At 42.2% G+C, this 18,382-nt stretch overlaps 1 protein-coding gene across 4 annotated transcripts in view; it reads right to left on the minus strand.

Annotated features, from left to right (window-relative positions):
- zc3h13.S (zinc finger CCCH-type containing 13 S homeolog) overlaps positions 1-18,382 on the minus strand; it is a 55,930-nt gene that overhangs the window by 18,771 nt on the left and 18,777 nt on the right. For 2 of the 4 annotated variants that reach the window (XM_018249955.2, XM_018249952.2), the window contains 10 exons: positions 18,148-18,302; positions 17,676-17,873; positions 16,835-17,011; positions 16,260-16,570; positions 14,984-15,418; positions 13,516-13,692; positions 6,149-6,683; positions 4,498-4,554; positions 3,821-3,924; positions 1,883-2,920 (listed from right to left, as the gene is read on the minus strand). In XM_018249955.2, the coding sequence (XP_018105444.1) occupies positions 1,883-2,920; positions 3,821-3,924; positions 4,498-4,554; positions 6,149-6,683; positions 13,516-13,692; positions 14,984-15,418; positions 16,260-16,570; positions 16,835-17,011; positions 17,676-17,873; positions 18,148-18,302 (3,187 nt within the window). The remainder of the gene's footprint in view (positions 1-1,882; positions 2,921-3,820; positions 3,925-4,497; positions 4,555-6,148; positions 6,684-13,515; positions 13,693-14,983; positions 15,419-16,259; positions 16,571-16,834; positions 17,012-17,675; positions 17,874-18,147; positions 18,303-18,382) is intronic. The other 2 variants (XM_018249953.2, XM_018249954.2) reach the window with 2 other exon arrangements.

An 18,382-nucleotide genomic window follows, 5' to 3' on the forward strand; every position in this document is an offset into this window, starting at 1 on the left:
TGGAAGTGGCAGGGTTGTCTCCGGTGTCTTGCAGATTGAGTATGTGTAGAATGGAAAGAATCAATGAGTTGACAGCTTCGGATTAGAATAATGAGGACTGCTCCTGCTGTGCATCTGAGCTGTGTGACAATTCACCTTCCGATAAATGGTGCTCATCCTCCAAAACATCTGGAGGTGGAAAAGAGTTTCTAGAGTTAAGATAGCTCTCCTTCTCTGTGGCCAATGAGAGTGGGCTGTGCGTTTGGATGCTTGATGGGTTTTGGGTTGTCAAGCCGAAAGAGAAGCTCGTCCAAAGAGAAGGATTAGAATAATGAGGGCTGTTCCTGCTCTGCATCCGAGTGGTTTGACAATTCACCTTCCGATAAATGCTGTTCATCCTCCAAATTGGCTGGAGGTGGAGAAGAGTTTCTAGAGTTAAGATAGCTCTCCTCCTCTAAGGGCGAGAGAGTGGGTTCTGCATTTGGATGCTCTGGGTTTTGGGTTGTCAAGCCAAGACAGAAGCTTGTCCAAAGATAAGGCTAACTTTGGTAATCCCTTGGCTAATTGGGCTGCCCATTCAGGGGTGTCTGGTGCCCGTGATGTACTGGTTCTCCCTGTGAAGGTTTCTTCCTGTGGGGCCTGGTCCACTTGGGGAGGGGCAGGGCCTGTAGCATCAGGACTTAAATTAGCTGGTTTGCATCCGACACAAAGGGGGTCCTTCTGTCCAGATGGCAATCTTTTGCAGAACTTGGCACAGGCAAGAAATTTTACCAAAATGGTTGTCGCCCCCCCTGGCAAAAAGAATGTCGCCAGTTCTCTGAGACATGGTGAGGAGAATAATGAGGGTATAAGGCAATCAGGTCTGTTTTAGGTTCAATATAAAACCTGGTTGCTTTCCCCCATTGTGTGCCCGGAGTGGTAAGCCTGGTGCTTCGGGGGCCGTGCCGAGGAATGGGCAGAATTTCCTGCTCGTGCTGCCTGCTTCTGCAGTCTGAGTTTCTGTGGCGCACTGGAGGTTTGGGTGACGTCATTTTCCGCCGCATGCATAGACATCGCTCATAGGATGGCGCAAACTTTGAAAAGGGGGCTGCTGTTAGTGCCCATCTGCTCTTGTCTAAGCCTGCCGCTCTAATGGCCTGTGCCTCCTCCATAAGAGCGTGTGTGGAAGGATGCAGTTAGGCTCAGACAGCTTGTAAATGCTGCTGGAAGGGGGAGAGAGGCTGTGGGATGCACCACCCCATAAGAACAATGAAGTTGTTTAGTGGCTTAGGGATGAAGCCGTTACCTGCTTCTTCCCCTGTGTAAATGCCCCTGTTGAGGGAGGGGTGAAAGAAAGAGTAATTACTCACCTACCCACGGGTTCTGGTCCCCATCCTGTCAAGCGCCAGCAGAATCTCCGCCTGCAAGTGGATGGAGAATGTGTTTAGGCTGAATGGTCAGTGCGTGTAGCAGCGAGTGACCACATGGACATTTTCCCACATTGTGAGAGGTCATAGTGAGCACACTACTCTGTGTAGGTGGTTCGAGCATCCCAGTAAATATAAGTTATGAATAAATGGGATCCTATCCTCCTGAGGACACAACAAAAACTGATTAGTGCTCTGCCTACTGATGGGGGGGGGGGGGGTATAGCCAGCGGAAGAGGAGCCAGTTCTTTCCTTCTTGTTGTGTCCTACCTTCCAGTGGTACCAGTTATACCCCACTGTTTCTGTGTCCCCTAAGCGCAGACAATGAAGAAAGCAATATAATATAAACATATCAACCCACTGACAGATATTCATGTAGATTTTACATGATAATTTTTTTACCATGTGGGATAAAGCACTTCACAATCACACCTGTAAGATATAACTGACATAACCCATTTAAAAAACACAAAAGTTCAATGCAATAAATGACTCACCTGATGAAGTGCTGCGGCTAGGCTCTCCACGCTTCAGCTGATCTATCCTGGACTTGCGTTCCACAGTGGGCTCGATGCTTTTATTTTGTTTTTGATCTCTAGAGCTATCATGCAATAATCTCCTCTTTGCATTGTGGTCTTCTCCACTTCGATGAACAGAATCAATGGACGGTGACCGAAGGCGGCTGGATGTGCGGCTCTGGTTGCTGGAGATGCTACTGCTACGTTTTTGCTCTGGTAGTTTACGAGGAGGTGGTTCTTCAGAAGCAGCAGGGCGAAGCTCCTCTTTTTCTACTTTGCCCTTAGAAGGCTTTTTGATAGGTTCTTCTATAGTTTTCTCTAAAGGAACCGGTTCTTTTCTTTCTGGGACATCATCATCTGACCAGTCACTAAATGCGGTCTCTTTTTCTTGAGAAACTTCTATCACCTTTTTCTCTGGCAACACTTCAATGACTTCTTCCTTTATGGTTGCTGTTACTGAAACTGGAGCAACTGTTGCTGGTGGTGTTCTAGGTCCTTTTTTCTTTTTGCTATGCTGAACAACTTCCTCATCAGAAACATCAGAGTCGCCTTTGGATTTCTTACGTTTTTTATCAACACTTTTCTTTTTCTGTCCTTTTTTGGGTGAAAAGACTTGAACATCATCTGACTGAGACTCTGTTGTGCTTTTTTCTGTCACAACCTCATCCTCTTTTTTCTTCTTTGCAGCTTTTTTTTGTAATTTTGTCTTCTTAGCTTTGTCATCGGGTACCTTTTCAGAAATATCCTTTTCCTCTGCTTTATGTTGAATTGCAGTGTCAGGTTCTTTGACTTTCAAATTTTCACTAGGTTCTCCTAAATGTTCCCTCTGCTTTTCTGCTGCAGGTATTGCTTTCTCTTTAGTTTCTGACTCTTCATATCGCCTTGAGCTCTCCTTCCTTTCTGATTTGCGTTCTTCTTCTTTCCAGCGTGACGGTCTTTCTTCTGTAACATGAGCAGGGCTTAGAGATCGGGAATCTAAAGGTTTAACAACTTGACTCAGAAGTCTGTGCTTTTCATCTACAAGAAAAAAGGAAATTATTTCCTTAATATGGCAGCAGATACAGAAGCCTCCTTGTTATATTACCATTATGAATATCATAGCAAATCATAATACCATGAGTTTAATAAGAGATCTTTACATAAGAAATGCACAGAATACACAATGTAACTGATGGGTGTCCTCAAGGCATTTCCAACAATAGCCAGTTAAGAACTTACTTTCCTTTTTGGCTTATGAAAGGGATTCTACAAACTGTGGTTTACTGGATGGCCGCTTATGGTTTAAATCAAACAGAAAGTATACAGTTTCAAACATTTGTCCTTCTGTTGGTGTGTAAATACATGGGGAGCAACATGGCTTAGTTGTTATCCAACATAACATTTGGGGTAAGGACATAATTAACTACTGAATTTTCACCCAATAAGATGGAATCCGACCAGTAAATGGAATATCTCTGAACACAATGAAATTGTATTTTGCAGATGTGGACTATATCCAATATGATACTGTAACGACTGTGATACAGGAATACTATATATTTATAAAACTGATTTAACCTGTAAAAATAAATAAACTTTAAGTATGGAAAGGTGACATTTCTGTGAATTAGAATATGTACATGCTTATCAGTCTAATCAAGAATATTAATATATTTAAAGTATAAACAATAGAGGAAACCCCCAGAAGGCAAGGAAACTGCAAATTTGGAACAGAATCCTCAATAGACATAACTGCTGCTATAGAACATGAGTCCTGCATGCTTGCAGATATTGCTCAACACAACACACTGATCCCTTTGAGCCTTAAGTGCAGTGCTCTTTTGCTCATAAAATGGTAGAGCTTAAAACTGTAAAAATCCTGTCTAAGCTATACTCCGTAAAAATTAAGACTTTATTTTTAAGACAAGCAATTCTTACTTTTATCATCTCCACTGTTGTAAGCATCACTGTCAGGGGAGTGTTCTCGGCGCCGCTTGGGGGATTGGCGTGGGCTTGGACTGCTTTCATTCCTGTGTCGCTTTCTTAGGGATAAAAAAAAAACAAAAAAACAAAAAACAGAATTTTAGGAGGGCAAAATAAAGATAATTTGGGTCCTCCAAAACAATATGAAGTTGGACTGCAGAACATCCCAACAATACAGATTTATCTACTCCAACATTTTTCGCCATGTCTGATCCATCCCAACAGAATCCCACACTTTCTCGGAGACAAATACTTATTTTTTATCACGAATATTATGAATTCAGAACTGCCCTATCAGAAACCTTGAAAGGCTTGTTAAAAAGTTAAAATTTACACTTGTCAGCTTGTTTAGCTCTGACTGTTCCGAAAAATGCACTCAGTCCTAGCGTATAACCATTTAGCATGAAGTTCTCCATTTTTATGATGCCGTTCTGGGGAGATGGAGAAAAGGATCCTTGCTTCATTTAAACAATTTAATTTTTTTAAAGAAAAAAAAGGTTATTTAATTTTCTGGTTAGATATTAGCTGTATATAGCTTTAAAATGTTCACATTGTAGCGTCCCTTTAACCATGTTTTAGCCATGAAGTTCACCTTAAAATTTTAGTATCTTAAACATCCTAAGCAACTTTACCGTTGGTCTTTGTGTAGGTTTTGATTTATTTGCCCTTCTATTTTGCCCTTCTCCGACCTGGAAATTAAAATGTAGATTGTGAGGCTAGGCTGTTGATCTGAAAATTGTTTTGCATGGTTTATCTTTGTGTTCAGACCCTTTTTGCCTTCCAGAAACTACTGCCAGTTAGCGACTGTGGGAACTTTGCTGAATATGCTGGATGAAACAAGTGTTAAAAAAAAAAAGAAAATTGTTCTTTAATTCCACCAAACTAAAAGTGATGCAGAGGCCCATGAAAAGTGCATATCAGTAACCAAATCATTGGGGAATAGCTGCACACTTGCAAAGGTCTACAAGCATTGAATGTTGCAAAAAGTATCTCTCGGACATAAAAGTAGCCTTGATTTTAGTGACAGTAAATATAGCTGAAGCAGCCATTTGTGGTAAGTGGTGAAACATTTTCAAGAAAATACCAGTTGCTTAATTCTAAATCATTCTAGAGGTATACCCTTCCTTTCTCACCCCAGAAATGATGAAACCTGCCACAACTAAAAGGATTCAAAAATATTAAAGGGACAGGAACACCAAAAGTGTTTTAAAGTAATGACAATATAATAGTGTATACTGTTTCCCTGTACTGGTAAAGCTGGTGTTTTTGCTTCAGAAACGAAACTATAGTTTATATAAACAAGCTGCTGAGCAGCCATGGAGGCCGGTTTTTAGCTCAATGGCTCATTCTAACTAGAAAGGAAGTTGGGGCTCACCGACACACTGACCTTCAGAGAGCTGCTGAGCAGAAAAATCTGGTATCAGCAGTCTAAAACTGCAAATACCTCAGAAACCACTGAAAACAGAAAAATAAAGTAAAATGCAAAAGTCCACTATGATTATGTTTTTATCAATTCATTTTTGGCTTTAGCTCAGTGTGCAGATCCTTCATTTGCTATCAAAGTTATTTAAAGGAAAACTATACCCCCCAAACAATGTAGGTCTCTATAAAAATATATTGCATAAAACAGCTCATATGTAAATAAACCATTTTCAAAATATACTTTTCTAGTAGTATGTGCCATTGGGTAACCATAAATAGAAAATTGCCATTTTAAAAAATAAGGTTCGCCCCTGGGATCGTACAATTCACTGTGCACACAAACATACCAACAAACCATACTTGTTAGGTCACATGAGCCAATTAGCAGACAGAGTTCTGTCTTTTGCTTCAACACTTCTTCCTGTTACAGTTAGAGTTGTAGTATTTCTGGTCAGGTGATCTCTGAGGTAGCACACAGGCCATCACAAAATGGTGGCTCTAGGCAAGAGTTGTAACTTTTACTAGTGAATACTAAAATGGGGAATCGGCAACAGCAGATAGAAAATATTTGGCTGACCAGGATCCTTATCCAAAAGCAGTTTAAGAAGGTAAAATACTATAGTACTGATTGTCACTTGCAGTAACAACTTCTCCACTTTTTATAAGTAGAAACAGAACAGCACTACTTTTTGGAAGGTGTGCTACTAATCAAATCTCTGATGCTGGAATATAGTATTCATTCTCATACAAATGTAGAATATTCAAAATATACTTGAAGGAAAAAAAAAAAAGTATATACACACACACACACACACACACACACACACACTCAAAGTAAACCAATTATCTTAAAATACTTACTTAGGCTTTCTATCTTCATGTAGCTCTCTTTTGTCTTCCCGTACATCATCTCTTTTATCCCTTCGGTCTTCTCTTGCTTTTTCTTTTTCCTCCCAGTCCCTTGGACGATCTCTATCTCTTTCCCTGCCTCTTTCTCTCTCTTTCTCCTTCTCTCTATCTCTCTCCCGTTCTCTTTCTCGCTCTCTTTCTCTCTCCCGGTCTCGCTCCCTTTCACGCTCCCTTTCTCGTTCCCTCTCTCTCTCCCGTTCCTCTCTTTCTCTCTCCCTCTCCTTTTCACGCTCTCTCTCTCTGTCCTTTTCTCGCTCCCTTTCTCGATCTCTCTCACGGGCTCGCTCTCTCTCAGATTCCCTCTCTTTTTCTCTCTCTCTTTCTCTTTGTTCCCTTTCCCGTTCTCTCTCCTTTTCACGTTCACGCTCTCTAGCTCTTTCATCTCTTCTTTCATCTGTTCTGTCCACTCTGCGCTCTTCTCTTCTTTCTTCTCTTTCTGTATCATCATTTCTTCCCTGGTGTCTTACTGGTGAAGTTGGTCTTTGATCTGCAAAGGTAACAGCACATTGTTAATTTCAGGATACAAAGATCGCAACATACAATGAAAATAACATTTTTATTTTTTCTCTCCAGTCATAAGGGGGACACAGGGACCGTGGGGTAAAAGGTCCCTCTCATCAGGAGGAGGGCACTGATGATGTCAAGAGTTGTAGACCCTCCTACTCCCCTTTTATCCCCTGCCAACCCCGAAGTGCACCAGTTTGTAACAAAGAAAAACGGTAACTCAAACTGCAGAACAACTCTCACAATGTCAGAATACAACAGTTGAACAAGAGTCCAGGGAGGGAAGTCCTGTGTCCCCCTTACGACTGGAGAGAAAAGAATTTAACAGTAAGTACATAAATCTCCTTTTCTCCCCTGTCTAGCGGGACACAGTGACCATGGGGATCTAAAGTAACCCCACAGTAGGGAGGGAAGAACTCTTAATTGATTAGAAAACCACTGCCTGGAGGCTGCTCCATTTGAAGGCTGCCTCTGCAGACAGGTACAAAGCCTTAAAAAAAGTATTCACCACCCTTGGCTTTTTCCCTATTTTGTTAAATAACAACCTGTAATTTAAATGTTTCTTAATCTTATTTTATATGATGGATCTGCACAAAAGAACTAACAGAAGAGTTATATGATATCGCACCATCCATATACCATGTTGTAGTGTAACTAAAAAACAAAACAGAAATAGTGAAATAATTCAAGGTGAAGGAAAGTTTGTGACTGATGTCATGATCTAGGTGGGACTTACTCTTTGTGAGTACCATTTGGTATTATCCCGTAAAACCAGATTCATATATCTCAATTTTTTAAGTGTTTTTAACCCCATAAATTGTTCCATTGTTTTTAACGGACCATTAAATTTATATCAGCATGAATATATGAAAATTATAACATGAATTCTGCTCAGAAATGAACTATCAGAAATAATGACACAGGGCACTTTATTAATTGAAAGAACTTTATATTTATTTATTGTTCAATGAATTAATCACAAAAACAGTTAAATGAATGTTTCACCAAGTTTGATGAAATTGTATTGATGGAAAATAACGCACAATGGAGAGTCAAATGAACTTTCCTTCACCTTAATTTATTTCACCATTTATTTTCTCCTTTTTATTTACACTACAACATGGTATATGGATGGTGCAACATAATATAACTCTTCTGGCAGTTCTTTTGTATAATTCAATATTTGGAGTTGTCTGCACATTCTTTCTCCTCCAATTTCTCCTTTTTGGTCAATGAAAAAAACTGAAAATTGGCATGTGCATATGTATTCACCCCCTTTGCCATGAAGCCCCTAAAAAATCCTGGTGCAGCCAATTACCTTCAAAAGTCACATAATTAGTGAAAAGAAGTCCACCTGTGTGCAATCTAAGTGTCACATGATCTGTCAATATAAACACACCGTTACTGAAAGGTCCCAGAGGCTGCAACAACACTAAGCAAGAGGCATCACACCATGAAGACCAAGGAGCTATCCAAACAAATCAGGGACAAAGTTGTTGAGAAGTAGAAGAGACTTATCCAAAGCAACTTGCAGCTGTAATTGCCGCAAAAGGAGGTTCTACAAAGTACTAACTTTAGGGGGGGGGGGGAACAGTTATGCACACTAAAGATTTCTGTTATTTTGTCCATTTGTTGTTTGCTTAACAATATAAAAAAAAAAAATCTTCAAAGTTGTAGGCATGTTCTGTAAGTGAAATGGTACAAACTAATTAATTCCAGGTTGTGAGACAACAAAACATGAAAAATGCCAAGGGGGGTGAATACTTTGCAAGGCACTGTAAGTATTGAATTGATAGAACTTAGTAAAGCTATGTAGGGAGGACCAAGTAGCCTCCCTACAAAAATGTAAAGCCCAGAAAGCTCCAAGGGCTCTAGCAGAAATGTGCCCTAACCCCGAAAGGGGCACCTTCTTACGCGCCAGGTAAGTCAACCTCACTGTCTCCCTAATCCAAAGAGCAATGGTGGTTTTCGTGGTCAGGCCCCTGACAGCAAAATGAACAGAGTATCTGTCTTCCGAATGGATTTTGTGCGAGCAACACAAGTCTTAAGGGTTTTGACTACATCCAGGCTGATGCAAGCAGCCTCCTTGGTATTTTTAGGGTTGTTGCAAAATGATGGTAGAATGATTTCTGCGTTGATGTGGCAGGCAGAAACCACCTTGGGAAGGACCCGGAGCTGTACGGTGGACAGCCCTATCCTAATGAAAAATCAGGAAAGGTTCAAAGCAGGACAGAGCACCACGCTGCGAGACCAGTCTAGCCGACGAGATGTCAACCAGAAAAACCTTGTTCGGTGGCTCAAATGGAGGTTCCAGCAGAGCGGTCAGGACCAAATTTAGATCCCAAGGCGGAACCAGATGACAGAATTGTGGGAAGATGTGGGCAACTCCCTGCAGAAAAGTATGCACATCGACTGAAAGGGCTATCCTCTCCTGAAAAGAACGCATAGTGCCGCATAGAAACCTGAGCCTTCAGAGACCACAGGCTCAGACCCTTGTCAATACCTGCAGAAATTTCAATATCCATGGCAAATTGAATTCCCCAAAAGGTATCTCCTCTAGGTTACACCAGTTCCGGTAGGTTTCCCACACCCTGTGTGCTGAGCTGAGGATTGTGATGAAATACTGGGCCTTGAGACAGCAGCTGAGGAGACAAGGGTAGTGTTACTGGGGTCTCTAATGACAGGTCAAGAAAATTGGAAAAGCAGGATCTCCTGGGCCAGCATTGCACCACTAGAATTACCGTGACCTGTTCTCTGGAGATCTTTTGTAGCACCCAAGGCAGCATGGGAAGAGTCGGAAACAAGTATGCCAGTCAAAACCACCAGGGCCTTATCATGGCGTCTATGACTTCCGCCATTGGGTCTCTGTACCTTGCAAAAAATCTGGTTACTTTCAGATTGAGTCCTGGCGTAGTTCGCCCTGCCCTGGGTCCAACTGGTGCCTGCTTAGAAAATCGGCCTCCATGTTGTCCACTCTGGGAATGGTTATGGGGGATATCGGAGTGGCAAGTCCTTCAGAACAGTCCAGAATCAGACAAGCTTCTCTGTTCGCCTGTGTGCTTCTTGTGCTACTTTGCCGGTTGATGTATGCCACTCCGTGGCATTGTCCGATTGGACTCTGATCACCTGATTTCTCGGCAGCTGTTCCAACGAGAACAGGGCTTTGAGTTTGCCTTGAAATTCCAGTATGTTTATCCGCAATTATGTCTCGCCTGGTAAACCAACGACCTTGAGAGAATGGGCCTTGGAATGTGGCTCCCCATCCGGTGAAACTGGCGTCCGTGGTCACGGTCTGCCATGTTGGTCCCAGAAAAGGCTGGCCCTGACCTAGGCGGCCTGGTATCAACCACCATCGCAGAGATCTTAGTGACTGGAATGTCTATTCTCTGGTGGAGCAAAGTCCCAATCCACCGCTTTAGCACCACTGTCTGGAGTGGACAGAGGTGGAATTGGGCAAACAGAACTGCCTCCATCGAAGAGGCCATCAGTCTCAACACCCTCATGCACTCTTGAACTGTCGGAGTCTTGACACCTTCAGAGATCTGATCTGGATCTTGAGCTGCTTGTCCCACGGAAGAAGGACCTTCTGACTGACCATATTGAACTGTAACCCAAAAAAATTACATGGTCTGACTGGGTAACAGCGAGGATTTCAGACTGTTGATCGACCAACCAAACATCTGAAGACACTGAACCAGGTGCACATTTCTTTTGGGCCAATTGTCTGGACCGTGCCTTGATGAGGAGGTCGTCCAAGTACGGCATGATGAAGATACCCCACACACAAAAGGAAGGCAGCCATGATCTTTGTGAACACTCAAGGTGTCGAAGACAGTTTGGGCAAGGCAACTAATTGAAAATGGCGATTCTGAAATGCAAAACTCAGTAACTGTTGGTGGGGAGGAAAAAATGGGTACGTGCATCCCAAAAGTCCAAGGACGCTAGGAAGTCTCTCTGTTCCAGAGCCCTGATGATGGTGCTAACAGACTCCATCTTGAACCTGTCGTAGACCACCAATTTGTTCAAAAGCTGTAGATCTAGGATGGGTCGAAAGATCCATCTTTCTTTGGCACAATGAAAAGGTTTGATTAGAACCCTTCGAACCTCTGGTGTGGAGCAACTGGAAAAATGCCCCCCGTTTTGATAAGCGAGTCTATTATGGAGATGAATGCTCACTGTGATTTCCTGGGATGGAACTCTCGACATGAGTAAATGACGTGGGGTAATGCAGTGAAGTTCTAGGCGTTAACCCATTGAGGCTGTTTAGAGGACCCAGGGGTCATCTATAAGTCAGTACCAGAAGTTTGCAAAAAACTGAAGATGTTCCCCTATGCGTCCGTCCTCTGGAGTCTCCTGGGCAGAGTCAAGAGGAGGGGTTCATGTCCCCTGATGACTTGGGCTGAGGCTTGCGGTACTCCCACAGCAATTTTCCCTTACTGGAGAAGCGGCCTTTGAAGGAAAGATGTGTGATTGAGGGATTTGGATCGCTGGAGGCAGGAGTGTACTCTGTTGCTAGCAAAAATGATCTTGTTCAACTCGTCTCCGAAAGTTAAGCACCCTGGAAGGGGATGGATATGAGAGACCTCTTAGAACTGAGGTCAGCAGACCACAGCTTCAACCAAAAGGCTCCACGGGCCATCACCGAAAGGGCAGATGCACGTGCAATGACCCTTGCAGCATCCGAGGCATCAGTCAGAAATTGGTTGGCCTCCTAAATGTGCGAGGCTAGCTGAATGATCTTATCCCAATTACCCCATCTTGTACGGCCTGTAGTAAGAAATTGAACCAGGATTTGACTGCTCGGCTCACCCAGGCCAAAGCTAGGACAAGACGGAGTGCCGAGCCCACAGAAATAAAGTAAGCTTTGAGAAGACCCTGCAGCTTTTTATCAGTAGGGTCCTTGAAGGCCGCAGCGACTGGGAGGGCAGTTGCCCTGGAGAGACGTGAAACTAGAGCATCGACCATTGGAGGCGTGCTCCACTTGTCAATGTATTCCTTTGGAAAGGGGTATTGTCTGGAAAAATGTCTGGTGGACAAGCGTCTGCAGTTGTTCAAGTTGGTCTTGAGTTGTTAAGTAGGGAGGATGCCTTCTTTTGAGCAGCGTCCTCATCCTAAATATGCAGGGTCTCCAGCATCATCCTGATAAGACCCTCGACCCCAGGGGCAGTGTCAGCTTGGTCCTCCTCTCCATCATTCAAAGGCCGCTGATGAGGAGACAATTTCCCCTTCGCTAAGCTCTTCCTCTGATGACTCTTAATGAGTCGATGCAGTGGCCGTTTGCGTTTAGTGGTGGCGATGTGGCTGCTGCCCATCTTTGTCAGGCCAGTTGTGGAATGCATTGTTGACTGGAGAGGGATTGGGACAGTGAAACAGCCCAACCTGGAGTGTCAAGGTGGCCTGGAAATGGGAGTCCTCCTTGTGTGAAGGCACAGGGTCAGGATCAGTTGTTGGGTCAGAATTATGGGAAGCCTGTGTCTGGCTTGGGCTGCAAGTAGAATAGAGTGGATCTACTTGGTCCTCCCGAAATTTAGTGACGCATTTGGAACAAAGAAGGGGACCGAATGTTTAGCGTGTCTGCCCCCCCTGGAAAACAATTCCCTCTGACTTCTGCCATGGTGATCTTTGTGATGCGTGGTAAGCGCTGTAAGAGTACCTGGTAGATTATCGGGACTCAGGCGCCGTTAGGGGGGAGCGGGAGTGAAGGGAGCTGCGTCACGTTGAGGAGGAAGACGTGGCCTCAGGCTTGCCAAGGAAAGAGCGCGAGAGTGGTGTTTGGCGCAAAGGAGTGTGCGACTGGAACGTCACTCGCTGGGCACCAGGGTTGGAGAGTGCACCAGGTGCAGAGCGCTCTGCTTCCCACTTGCCTTGTCCGGCAGAGCAGGTTGGGGATTGCTCTGGGTAACTCTCACTTACCCTGTCTGGAGGAGTGCTGATGTCGTGGCATTCGGCTCCTCCTGCTAATACACTATTTCCTGTGCTGCGTGTAGTTCAGCCAGAGGTTCCCGCGTCGGGGGCTAGCCCGAGGGAACAGTCAAGCTGCCCAGCCTCGCCCCAGGTGTTGATGCTAGTCTTCAACCGCAGGTCCTTTGTAAGACTACCTAGAGGCCAGTCCAACCTCCTGCTCCGAAGGACACAGAAAAAACTGGTACCCTTGGGGTACTGGCAGGGGAATACAGGGGGGGGGGTAGTAGGAGGGTCTACAACTCTGGCATCTTCAGTGTACTATTCCTGATAAGAGGGACCATTTACCCCACAGTCCCTGTGTCCCCCTAGACGTGGGAGAAAGGTGTCATGTTAAAAGCTTTATTGCCCACAAACTAAATGTTCATCACAACACAGTAACCCATTGAATACAGCAATCATTAAAAATACTCTCCAGAATTAGTTTTTGATAAATGCACAAGGATATATTTTATAGACAACTAGGTTTTATATTGATTTTTCCTATAATTAATAGAAATATCATGGTGTTCCTTCTCCATCCTTTCCCTATTCAATGGTGTTGGCTGGGAAGATGGGGTATAGCACTGTACTTTGAAAACCGGATTCTGTCAATTCCAGTGAAACCATGTCACTTGTATATGAATTTTTAAGTATTATTAAGTAGTCATGAGCAAAATTTCTTGCTGCATTTGCTTCAAAAATGAAGCCCATAGACTTGAATGGGTGAAAAAAAAAAAATGGGTCATACAAAATGGGTCAGATTCTCCAATCACTATTAGTTAGCATTGTAACTATTAGTATGGTTAATAGGAAAAAACTGCTTTCTCAGACAACACAAATGGCCTACTTGCAATAGCACATGTTGACATTACCTCTGTCTCTGTCCCTTCGGTCCCGGTCTCCGTGTCTTCGATCAAAAGAGGAGTCCCGTCCTTGATCACGGTTATCATATCGCTCTCTTTCTGTATAACTACTTCTTGATTCCCAGTTGTCATGGTAGTTGCTACTGCTGTGATTATCTGCCTGGGAGCTTCTAGCTGCCCTACCTGCTAATAGAAAGAGTTACCATAAGTGGTATAAAGACAAAAAACTCTAGAAAATGTTATACACAGATGAAACAAGCAATAAGTAGTGATTCTAATATAGGACCCTTGTTGCCTATGCAACCTCAGGTGCAGGCATGTCAAGAGACTCATTCAGAAAGTAAAATGTGTAAATGGCTGGGCTTTTTTTTTTTTTTTTTTTTTTTTAAAAAGGGACAAACATTTTGGATGATTACAACTGTAAGGAAATGTTGCCCAAAATTGGCAGACATATCTTATAATAATGATACTGAAAAACAAAAAAGGAAAAAAAAATGCTCATTTATTATAGAAGGCACATTGTCTTGATACATATATAAAGTAGGCATACAATTGTTCTTGGCTAGTGTGTATGCAAGGTAGACGTGAGCACTTCAGTGATAGGGCATAGTAAAGGTTCCCTTTCCACACTGTCCCCACATGCACAAATTGGTATCATGTAATCATATACCCACAGAACACCTTGACTTCCAGAATGAGTGAAATGCAGCTTGGATGCCAAATTTTGTTCCAAAGTGCAGCAGGCAGGTAAACTGTGCTAAATGTGCTAAAAGTCTAGCACTATGCATTACCAAGTATGGCCTAAATAATTATTCTCGAGAAAAGAACAAAAGTTGGTTTTGGTCAAAATAAAGGGTAGAATGTAGGAAATTTACACCATACACAGGCACTCCAAACCTCTCTCAAAAATGTTCACTCCACTCAGCACTAGGGGGAATCGGCAGCCACCTTCTAGAATCATAACAAAAAGCAGAACCAGAACACTGATTAGATGTTTTAAGGATGTGCCAACCCCCCCCCCACCAAAACGTATCATGCTGTTTATTTGACACAATACATTCAATATGTTTACAAACCATAAAGCTCTGGATAGAATATAGACTGACTAACATAGCAATGCACACAGTTGTTTTCAGTAAATGTAATGGAAGTAAAATTCACTGGGGGTGACACTAGTGGGTATAACTGCTAAAGGCGACCCGCACACCCGACCCTAACCTGGTCCAGCAGCATCTCGACCTGACCCCAACCTAGTGTACTCCCCTGTTTAAATACCCACACTGCTACAGTGTCACAGAAGGGGGCATGCGACACTGGCTTTGGAAGTAGCTTTGGCGAAGCCTGCACATTAAAAACTGCTAAATTTAGACCAACCTGCCTGGGGTACAATTCCTATTTTGTGAACCGTCTTTTCAATAAATTATAGATGCCAGCAAACATAATACAAGGACAATATGCAATCTCTTATTACAAGTACTTTTTTCAGATGGATCTGGAGCTCGTCCTCTTGCCCGTCCACTACGGTCATTCCTAGTGTCACTTCTATTTTCATTCCTAGAATCATTCCTTGTTTCATTTCTGCTTTCAGCACGTGAAGTATCATCTCTGCCATGATTTCTGTAGCTACGTTCATCATACTGCTCATCTTTTCGGTGGGATTCTCTATTGTCTCGGTCTCTGTATTCATGAGTGTCACGAGTTGATCTTGAATCCTTCTGGTCACGGCTTTCTTTGGCATCTCTATATTCTCGAGAATCCCTAGTCTCCCGATTATCTCGGGAGTCTCTAGGTTCCCTATGGTCACGGTTGTCTCGGACTTCCCTACGGTCACGACCCTCACGAGATTCTCTATCATCTCTAGAACCACTTGGTTCTCGATTGTGATCTCTGTCTCTCTTTCTTCCTCTGCTCTCTAATAATAAAAAACAAAACAAAAAAGCATATACAGTGACACCTCAATTTTACATCCCCTGATTTTAAGTTTTCCCTCACTTCACATTGTTTTTTGTGGTCCCATCTATAGATTATGCATAATACATTTCCCTGATTTTACATTATTTTATTCTGGTCCCATGAAAAATGGGGGTTCTACTGTGAATTAAAACAATATTTTTCTTAGAGACAAAAATATGATACACAAACAAAAACAGCACAAGTTGAAGCACATATTACACTTATGCTGCATACTCAGAAGCAGCTCACTTGTCCTTATTTGTAACTAAAAATGTGAGAATTTGATCATGAATTTAGGCTAAATTTTCTTTTCTGAATAGAACAAATTATGAATAAGCTAGTCATAACATCCATCTATGAACTTTGATCAGCTGAACCAGAGAAGTCTGTATTTGCCAATTTGGATCTCTCGATATGGGCAAGTCTGCCCATGTGCTTTATATAAATCTACATTAAAAAATAATGGCTACCCTTTACATCCCTAAGAAGTGGAACGCATTAAAAAAAAAACAAAAAACAACTCACCACTTGGGAATGCATGAACAAACGATCATGTGTAGGAGGGCCTTATGCTTACCCAGAAGTATGGGTATTTCCCTAACTGCCTCAACCAAGGAATACTAATGGAACATGCAACATAAAATGAACAGCAAAACAAAAGCTATGTCTTAAAATACTAGCAGGAATCCATATTCATTCACTTGTCCTTCATACACCGGAATAGCAGCAGTGAGTCTGGTTATAGGAAAAAAGAGAAGAAACATTACAGTATGCCTACTGAAACAAAAAGATGCACCTACCATCTCTTCTTTCATGACTTCGGTCATGTGAAGCAGAAGCCCTCTCCCTATCGTGTCTTCCCTTCTCTCTAGTTGGGGAGCGATGCTTGGATGGGCTCCTCTTTCTCTGTGGAGATGAAGATGTGCGTGTAGTGTAAGGAGACGTGGATTGGCGCCTAGCTGACGGCGATGCAGTTCTTTGGTAGGGAGGAGAAGGTGACCTCCTATGGCGAGGTGAAAGAGAGTGTCTTTGCACAGAAGAACCTGACTGAGAGGAAGGAGAATGGTGCCTGGAAGACATGGGAGAGTGATGGCGCCCAGGAGAAACAGATCTGAGAAATGAAATCAAAGAAAAGAAAATAATGGAAAAAAAACCCATCTAATATGGTTTAGGCTCTGTTAATGCCAGTTTAATACTAAGTGCGTGTAGCTGCTATCATATCAGTACATTATAATGGAATTATGTTTAAACTAACTTTTTTAAAAAAAAAAAAAATACTCCAAACCTACTACATCATTTAAAAATGTAATACCATATTTAACAGCACACATAAGGCCATTTACCATTTATCAGCAGTAACTGAACCTCTTCTTACCTGTGAGATGGGGATATTGCGTGCTTATGAGCTGAAGACTTCGTAGGTACTGGGGATGAAGGATGTCGTCTCCGAGGTGCAGGGGGAGAATAGTCCCTTGAATGGGATGAGTTACTACAAGAGCGATCAGCTGGACTTGGGGATCTTTTTTGTCTATGAGATCCCCCCGAAGCATCTCTGTTCAGAAAAAAAAAAATCAAAGTACTGGGGTGTTTTCTGAACAAAGATTTTTAGTGAAGCAGTATTCATTTGTATGAAATTAAATAAATGTGAAAAACTGGCTATGCAAAAATGTTGACACCCTTGTAATTTTGCTAATTTGAATGCATGTAACTGCTCAATAACGATTACTGCCAACACCAACTTGGTTGGATTAGCTCCTAAGCCTTGAACTTCATAGGCAGGCGTGTCCAATCATGAGAAAAGGTACAGTATTTACAGTAAAGTGGCCAGCTGCAAGAATCCAGACACTCTTAAAGGCTATAGGAGGTGTCTAGAGACTGATACATTTGCAAAAGGAGGCTCAACTAAGTATTGATGTAATATCTCTGTTGGGGTGCCCAAATGTATGCACCTGTCGATTTTTGTTATGATGCATATTGCATATTTTATGTTAATCCAATAAACTTTATGTCACTGCTGAAATACTACTGTTTCCATTAGGCATATTGTATATTAAAAAGAAGTTGCTACTTTGAAAGCTCAGCCAATGATAAACAAAACGCCAAAGAATTAAGAGGGGTTTCAAAACCTTTTCAAATGACTGTAAATATAGGTTATAAAAGCTGTAAGAAAAGATGTTTGCAGGTTTCACATATTTTTAAAAGGTAATCATGCTAACCTTTGCTTTTCCTTTTTGTCTTTAGGTTTCTCAACATCACGTCCCCTTTCTTTTACATCTTTGATCCTTTCATCAATGCGATCTTTTGATTTATGTTTCTCTTTGTGCTTTTTAGAAAACAGGGCTTCCTCTTGGGTTGGTGGAGGTGGACTTGGTGTACGAGGACCTTTCTTTTTGCTCTGTGCACTCTTTGAATGCCTGCAGTAAACAGACTTTTCTTTTAAATAAGATAACAAAAAGGTACGTATTAAGTACCTACAGAAAAAACACCTCATTTGTCTGTACTTGGGTCTTTGTCACACCATAATTAATTTTAATGGCAAACATTTGAGACCAAGGAAATCGGCAACGTTGTTTACAGAAGAAAAAGTTTGATTGAGGAGCAAGACATAATTTTCTTAATTTCTTTAACATAATTTCAAAAAAGAAGCAGGATGCTTCCCAAAACTAATTACAATGCAGATTTATTGACCTTGTTTGTTGATCAGAAGCTGGAGGAGAAGCAGTAACTGACTTCTTTTCTTTCTTGCTAGAAACATTTGTAGGCTTGGGACTGGATTTTCGCTTTGGGGATCTGCTCGACTTTCTTGGTGAAGGTGACATTTTTGGGATTACTTCAGGAGATATCTACAGAATACAAAGCAAATGACTATGAAAAATATAAACTGTAAGGGAACCTATACAATCATAAGCATTATAATCTATTC

Source organism: Xenopus laevis, chromosome 2S, assembly GCF_017654675.1.
Source record: "Xenopus laevis strain J_2021 chromosome 2S, Xenopus_laevis_v10.1, whole genome shotgun sequence".
Taxonomy (NCBI): Eukaryota; Metazoa; Chordata; class Amphibia; order Anura; family Pipidae; genus Xenopus; species Xenopus laevis.